The following is an 8,497-nucleotide window of genomic DNA, read 5'->3' as shown; positions in this document are numbered from 1 at the left end:
CCAGACATGAGGTGAGGAAAACTCCCAGTGGTGGAGAACTTTGGGAATTATAGGTCTAAACTCACCTGTTCCTCCCAAACTCCATTCACCACACGTCATGTCTCAAAATGCTCAGACCCTAGATTCCCCCAAATAATACTTTCGGCAATAAATCTATCTAATTTGATTGGAATGAATCAGGATGAACAGTTCCCACTGCTTCCATAGGGAACCAATTCCACAAGTTGGTCACTCGCGCTGAAATATTATTTCTGTAGATCAGTTTGTGAGTTTACTCCCTTCAAGCTCGGGCCGTGTCCTCTGTACTGACTGTTCGGGACAAAGTGAAGCAGCTCATCACTGTGGACTTTAACCAGTCCCTTTAAAACCCTAAAAAAAACATCGTCGTCTCTCGACCTTATTTCTATCAGTAAAAATGTGCTCAGTTTACACGGTAGCTCCTTATCCAATCCAATCCCTATGTCCCCTCGAACATTCCAGTTCAATTCAATAACTGACCCTTGGAGAAAACAGACAATGAAAGGAGGGAGAATGCATTTTATTTATTTTTTTCGCTAAGTTCACAGAAGTACAGCAGTACATGCATATTGAAGTGATATCTCACTACGGAGAGGAAGGGAACTTTACACTGAGAAGGACATAAAAGAGACAAGGCAGTGATTGTAAAAGGAGTAATAAATGGAATGGGATGTTGGAGACATGCATATTATTAATGATCAATCAGAAACTAATCTGTCCGTGCCTTATAATATCATTAGAATGTACACATTTTTATTCCCGTCAGTCGTGGCTTTCAGAGTTGCCAACATTTAACTATCCTTCATGCTCCTGAAGAGTCTCACAGGCTAGAACAATACTGTTACTGAGAATAGTGGACCAGATGTGTGCTTGCTGTTGGGTAGTTAGTGTTTGCTGTTGTAGTGGAGAAGGTGCTATTTGCTCTCTCTCTCTCTCTTATTCCTCACCAGACCGCCCCAGGACTATGTCCTGCTAAACCCCCATTCTCAAGTAGGCGAGGCTTTCTCCAGCAGCTCCCCTCCATTATGTTTTCATTTATCATCAGACTTATTCCTTTCCTTTCTGTTTTGCTGTTGTTGGCATAACCCCATCTCCTCCCCAAGGGGACCAGCTCAGACCCAAACCCAAGCTCAACTGCACCCTTAGCACCATCACAGAACTCAAAAGATTCTCTGCCACTCACTGTTCCTCGTTCTGAATTCATTCCCCAGTAAGAGTCTCAAATGTGTTTTGGCCACATTGAAAATATTTATCTTGTTTGATTGCTTTGAGGGCACAAATGATTTCCATTCCAGACAGTCTTTACAGCAGGAAGTTGAAATGACTTCTGAAGGTGAAGGGTGGTTAAGGGTTCCACCAACAGAGTGATAGAACCACCGCCCCACCTGTGACATGGTGAAAAGTTATTCTGCTTTAGCTTTTACCCTTTAACCTTTGAAAGCCACCTTTGAGATCCAGTTACCCACGTAAGTCACTGCTTATCAAAGACTGTCTTCATGGCTAATGTAGAAAAAAGCATGGCAGGAGTTTAATGGGGGAGATGGGGCCTCTATATACCCACTACAAAGCACAGCTTTAAAAACCCTTTCATTGGTGATGGGTAGCTGGAGGGAGGGAGTGAAACAGTCCCCTTTTAAGTAAGGAACTACTTGACATATCACTTGTACTTTCCCTTCCCTGGTTTAATTGCATCAAAAGTATTTTCATATTTCCAGTAACTCTATCGTTCTAACCTCTGGCTCTGGTTGACAAGGGGGGAGGGGAGGGCCGATTCGATTTGCATGCGTTCAATGCTTGGCACTGTAGTAATATGGTCTTTGCTGTCCATAGTAACCCGCATAGCTATAGCCTTTGCCATAGGCCGCGTAGGGGTAACCCTTTCCACAGTTATCGTCCCCGTCACAGTATTCCCTGTTAACTTCAGCGGGACTCTTGTAGATCTCTCTGACACTGAAACATGACAACACAGGAGTGTTAGTGTTACAATGACAACTTATATTTATATAGCACCTTTAACAGTGAATGTTATCAGATTAAACTTTGACATCGAGCCACATAAAGAGACTCTATAGGACAGGTGACCGGAACATTGTATTGGGGAATTGCAGTCACAGAAATGCATCCTATCACTCACTGTGTTTTCTTTCTTTCATGGGATGTGGGTGTCACTGGGAAGGTCAGCATTTGTTGCCCATCCCTAATTGCCCTTGAACTGAGTGACCTGCTGGGCCATTCCAGAGGGCACTTTAAGAGTCAACCACATTGCTGTGGGTCTAGAGTCACATGTAGGCCAGACCGGGTAATGACGACAGATTTCCTTCCCTAAATGATATAAGTGAACCAGATGGGTTTTTACAACAATTAATGATAGTTTCATGGTCATCATTACAAAGACTAGCCTTTATATTCCAGATTTTACTAATTAAATTTAAATTCCACTAGCTGCCATGGTGGGATTTGAACCCATGTCCCCAGGGCATTGGCCACTACTAGTGGTCCAGCGACTTTATCACTGTGCCACCATTCTCCATCACCGTGTGGGGATATATGGACACAGACCCATGTTCCGTGATGCATCATTCCTGTGAGGTGTTCTGTCTCTCATCAGAACGTTACTGATGATGTAAATGAAACATTTAAAGGTTTGGCAGAGACTTTAACTCAAAGCAGCACATGTCTGAGTTAGCGGAGAGCTCACCTTTCGTATGAGGGGACGTGGTGATAGTAGCCATATGTGTGTCTCTTTCTCCTCACAAAGTTGTTTGCAGATTGTTTGTCCATAAAGGTTTCTAAAGAAGATATTAAAGTCTCGGATTAAAGAGCAAGGAATCGACAAAACACAACTGAAAACAAGAATGCAGTCCATTCGAAAGGTTAAACAGGGGTCAGTAACCCACAATATGGAATTGCAAAGGGCTCATGTGAGTGAGCCACACTGAGCAGAGCCCAGGACAGTGGTAATGATAGAGTCAACATCAGTGGCCCTGGGTAGGGAGAGGGAAAGTCAACTCAGATTCTTCACTGCCCAGTAACTGGTGCTGCAAGAGGATGTGGGGTAAACGCAAGTGGTGATGCCTCTCCATCAAATAACCTGCATTGACTGGGATGAGGTATAACTTGAAGTTGTGTGATAGAGCGTAATCAGTGCCTGTGGAACCAATACCCCACTGAGAGTCAGTATGTGTGGGACCCACACCCCAGTGAGAGTCAGTGCGTGTGGGACCCATACCCCAGTGAGAGTCAGTGTGTGTGGGACCCGTACCCCAGTGTGAGTCAGTGTGTGTGGGACCCGTACCCCAGTGAGAGTCAGTGTGTGTGTGGGACCCGCACCCCAGTGAGAGTCAGTGTGTGTGGGACCCCTAGCCCAGTGAGAGTCAGTGTGTGTGGGACCCATACCCCAGTGAGAGTCAGTGTGTGTGGGACCCGTACCCCAGTGAGAGTCAGTGTGTGTGTGGGACCCGCACCCCAGTGAGAGTCAGTGTGTGTGGGACCCGTACCCCAGTGAGAGTCAGTGTATGTGGGACCCGCACTCCAGTGAGAGTCAGTGTGTGTGGGATCCGTACCCCAGTGAGAGTCAGTGTGTGTGGGACCCGTACCCCAGTGAGAGTCATTGTGTATGGGACCCGTACCCCAGTGAGAGTCAGTGTGTCTGGGACCTGTACCCCGAAGAGCCAGCACAGACATGATGAGCTGAATGGCCTCCTTCTGGCCTGATTCTGTGAGCCCTTCCAGCTGAGACAGGTACAGTTGACACTGAAGAATCCTCAGGAGTTGAACTGAGGGGCACGAATGATCTCAGAGACCACAAGAGAGTTTGTGCCGATCTGCTTGGGTATCTGTCATTGAATTACTGTCCATTAACCTGACCACTTTCCATATAAAACATACAATATGATCTCAGCAAACAGACAACCGATAAAAACAGTTGGCAGTAACTGTCAACTTATCCAGAATAATACTGCCCGTCACTGTGTTATGAGTAATTACGGGATTATATTGCATTTAACAATCACAATATAGGATTATCAAGACCAGAGAGGGCATTATATAGAGGATAAAAGGTAATTAGCATCATTACAGGGCAGTGGTTTCATTGTGGGTTTGAGATGACATCAGCTGGGTTTTAAATGCCAGTTGAATACTTTCTCTCCATCACGTGGATTAGAAATTACAGTTTTGTTCAGTGCTGGATTCTTTTCCCAACTTCGCACTTCATAGGAAGCAACAATCAGGCCCTTAACTCAGTTCCTGATTCTCCACAATGAGTACACACAAACCCCACAACCCCTCACAAGTCCAGGCATCGCAGGGAGATTAATCCCCACACCCAAATCTCTCTCCAGCCCCCAGCCCCCCTCCATTCACTCTCCCTCGTCCACCTCACTGCCCGTCTGCTCGCCCCTCACTCTCCCTGCTGCCATTCACTCTCTCTCTCCTCTTTACCGAGTCAATATGGGTTAAAGATACTGACCTTCCTTCTCAGATGGTCCTATGAATTCTTTGGGAGCTGGAAGAGAGAACAAAGCAGTGAGAGGGTGAACGGGTTAAAAACTCACTCGTCTTGGCAGTGAGGTGTGTAACTAGTAAGACCGAACAAAACATGCGCTTGTTGGAAATAATCAGCGGGTCAGCCAGTCCTAGAGGAAGGGGGGATGTTAAAAAATGTGCGTTCTCTTCAACAACAACAGCGGGAGAAAGAGGTAGAGAGGTTTGGGGAGGCGAGTCCAGAGCTCAGGGTTTGACAGCTGAAAGCATGGCCACCAGTGTAAGTGTGAAGAATGCTCAAGAGGCCTGAAGGAGAGGAGCACAGAGACCTCGTGGCTGGGGGGCAGGTGTTGCCGGGCAGTTTGGGATTACAGAGATAGGGAGAGCAGGATTTGAAAACACCAACATTTGCTGGGGCTGGGGAACCGGACAGTGTGCTTGCAGGTGATGACGCCGAGGTGCAGCATGTTGAGGAGGAAGAGCAGGGAGCCCAGGATAGATCCTTGGGGAATTCCACACTTGACTATGTGAGAAGGTGGGAAGAGGAACAATAGCTGAAACAATATTCTCTGGATATGACTGGACAATAACAGTAGAAGCAGGCGAGGGTTGGGCAACAGGGTGGAGGTGGCTGCATCACTGATGACTGAAAGATGTTAATAAGATTGGCCCAGTAAAACAGGGAAAGATACATTTCTTTTATATTTGCTCACGGGATGTGGGAGTTGCTAGGCCAGTATTTATTGCCCATCCCTAGTTGCCCTTGAGAAGGTGGTGATGAGCTGCCTTCTTGAACCGCTGCAGTCCATGTGGTCCACAGCGCTGTTAGGGAGGGAGTTCCAGGATTTTAACCCAGTGACAGTGAAGGAACGGCGATATATTTCCAAGCCAGGATGGTGAGTGACTTGGAGGGGATCTTCCAGGTGGTGGTGTCCCCATCTATCTGCTGCCCTTGTCCTTCAAGATGGTAGAGGTCACAGGTTTAGAAGGTGCTGTCTAAGGAGACTCAGTGAGTTCCTGCAGTGCATCTTGTAGATGGTACACAGTGCGGCTACTGTGCGTCGGTGGTGGTGGGAGGGAATGTTTATTTTTACATAAACCAACTCCAGAGAGGAAGGACATGGAGTGAAACAAGACAAGAGGAGTGCGAAATACAAACAGAAAATGCTGGAAAAACTCAGCAGGTCTGGCAGCATCTGTGGAGAGAGAAACAGAGTTAACATTTTGAGTCTGTATGGCCCTTCTTCAGAGCTCTGAAGAAGAGTCATACGGACTTGAAACCTTGACTCTGTTTCTCTCGCCATAGAAGCTGTCAGACCTCCAGAGGTTTTCCAGCATCATTTTGTTTTTATTTCAGATTTACAGCATCTGCTGCACTTTGCTTTCATCAAAGGGGAGTGTGATCCCAGTAGATCTGAAATGAAAGTAAAACATGGGCTCAGGCTCCTCACTGCTTTGACAGAGTCTTCCTGAACCCTGTTACACAGCTCTGTGCTACCATCATACACAAGGGACTGTGCTAACATTGGGACTGGGACATAAAGGGCAGAATCTCAACATTAACAGATGACAGGGAGGGTTAGAAACTGTGAAGGAGGTTGTAACATTGACGGGGCAGAAGATAAGCGATGCTTAGATGATACATTTTGGGAAGAGGAATAGGAGAGGATACAAACACTAAATGGTAAAATGTTAGACGGGGTGGAGGGGCAGAGAGAGTTCAGATACAGAAACATTTTTAAAGTGGGAGGGTAAGTTGTTAAAAATCACATCGATAGACATATTGAAGACAGAGGCAAAGTGGAAATTCTAAAAGTTTAACCTTGATATAGCCTGGCTATTGCCCATTGTAACACAGTATGACCAGATATCACTGACTGTACCTCCGCACTTTATTAGCCCTTTTTAAACTTTTGGTTAATAAGCTTTCCTGTCATTTTCCATTTTGTCTCCTAAGGGTGCTGGTGATCTTGGGTGTGGGGGGAAGGCGGTGGCTGAGGGCACCAGTAACGCTCAGCAAAGCGCCAACTCTTTACCTGTGAGGGCGGTGAGTAGTTCAGTGGGTAATGCTCTTGCCTCCTCAGTCAGAAGGTCATGTGTGAAAGGTCATTGAGAACATTAGCTGGACTGACCCAATACTGAGGGAGCACTCACTGAATTATTGGAGGTCCATCTTTCAAAGGAGATGTTAAAGCAAGACTCCATCTGTCTGCTCAGATAAAAACATTTGGTGTCATTATTCAAAGAGTTAATAAGGTGCCCTGGTCAGCATTTATCACTTTGCAATATCACTAAAGCTCAGATTATCTGGTCACTTATCTTGTCGCTGACTTGGGATCTTGCTGTGCACAAATTTGCTTGCTGGGATGTCTACATTGCAACAGCGGCTACGCTTGAGAATAATCCATTGTCTGTGAAGCACTTTTGGGTGCCCAGAGGACATGATAGATGCTAGATAAATGCAAGTTCCTGTTTTCTATATTCCACAATGAAAGCTGCCACACTCCTTCCTAACTGTCCTCACCCAAAGCCAACACACACACACATACACCCTTCATCAAGAGATCATTATTTATATGGTCAGAATCCTCTGACTTCTCTGACAACCAATGGGCAATGAGGCAAAAGTTGGGGCATTAGTTTCTGTTACTCATACTGGTAATTAACCCAGGTTAAATATTCCCAGTAACGCTGCCATCGACTAAACCGGACTTAAAACTTATTCACATCTGGTAGGGGTGCAAATGTGACACAATTGGCAAAAACACGTTGAAGTCAACAAGTGGACAGCAGAATGTCACAGTATGAGGAAGCTCCCTTTGAATAAAGGAAAGCTCCGGAGGTTAAAGTAAGATAGTTTGAAGATTCCTACCTCCCAGGCAGACAGCAGCCAATGCGCAGAGACAGAGCAGAATCAGGGTCCTCATCTTGGTGCAGTTCCTGGTCCGAGTGTGCCTCAGCTATCAGTGAGCTCAGTGTGGGAGACAGAAAGATCAGGGCTCAGGAGAACCATGGCAGCATTTTATTACCCCTTCTGAGCTCATTATCTTAGAAACACCCCCAGGGTGGGGAAGACTTGAGGTGGGTGGAACCTGCCGATGAGGGAGGGGTGATGAAAGAGGTGGGGTGTTGGAGATTGTTTTTGGCAAAACCATCCTCTGGAAACTTGAAAGTTGTATTGCAAACGGAACCCTGGAGCCAAAGCTCATTACCCAGGTTTTAAAGTTTATTAGGGAACAAAGCTTGAAGGTGAACATGAGATGGAAGAGTTTAATTGTTCCACAGCACAGGTTAGCAAAAGCAGATAGGGTGAGTGACCAATCCAAAAACAACCCAGTCAGTCCCTGGGGCTCCCAATTGAAATCCTGCACCGACCCCTTCCTCATTGTACAGCTGTGTGAACCATGAGTCAGTGTCACTCTCCCCCCCACAAGCAGTGTCATTCTCCCTCACTCAATGTCACTCTCCCTCACTCAATGTCACTCTCCCTCACTGAGTGTCATTCTCCCTCACTCAGTGTCATTCTCCCTCACTCAATGTCACTCTCCCTCACTCAATGTCACTCTCCCTCACTCAGTGTCACTCTCCCTCACTCAATGTCACTCTCCCTCGCTGAGTGTCATTCTCCCTCACTCAGTGTCACTCTCCCTCACTCAGTGTCACTCTCCCTCACTCAGTGTCATTCTTCCCCACTCAGTGTCATTCTCCCTCACTCAATGTCACTCTCCCTCACTGAGTGTCATTCTCCCTCACTCAGTGTCACTCTACCTCACTCAGTGTCACTCTCCCTCACTCAATGTCACTCTCCCTCGCTGAGTGTCATTCTCCCTCACTCAGTGTCACTCTCCCTCACTCAGTGTCACTCTCCCTCACTCAATGTCACTCTCCCTCGCTGAGTGTCTTTCTCCCTCACTCAATGTCCCTCACTCAGTGTCACTCTCCCTCGATCAGTGTCACTCTCCCTCACTCAAAGTCACTCTTCCTTAATCAGTGT

At 46.5% G+C, this 8,497-nt stretch overlaps 1 protein-coding gene across 1 annotated transcript; it reads right to left on the bottom strand.

Annotated features, from left to right (window-relative positions):
- Window positions 1–523: 523 nt before the first annotated feature.
- On the bottom strand, window positions 524–7,469 carry LOC144669522 (uncharacterized). Its single transcript, XM_078531992.1, has 4 exons — window positions 7,376–7,469; window positions 4,490–4,525; window positions 2,717–2,807; window positions 524–1,968 (listed from the first exon to the last, which is right to left on the bottom strand). The coding sequence occupies exons 1-4, from the start codon at window positions 7,428–7,430 to the stop codon at window positions 1,806–1,808; spliced, it is 345 nt and encodes a 114-aa protein (XP_078388118.1). The 5' UTR covers window positions 7,431–7,469; the 3' UTR covers window positions 524–1,805.
- Window positions 7,470–8,497: the final 1,028 nt, after the last annotated feature.

The sequence above is a fragment of the Cetorhinus maximus genome, chromosome 29 (assembly GCF_964194155.1).
Source record: "Cetorhinus maximus chromosome 29, sCetMax3.hap1.1, whole genome shotgun sequence".
NCBI lineage: Eukaryota > Metazoa > Chordata > Chondrichthyes > Lamniformes > Cetorhinidae > Cetorhinus > Cetorhinus maximus.
Note: the sequence above shows the minus strand (reverse complement) of the source record. Positions and strands in the feature narration are given on the sequence as shown.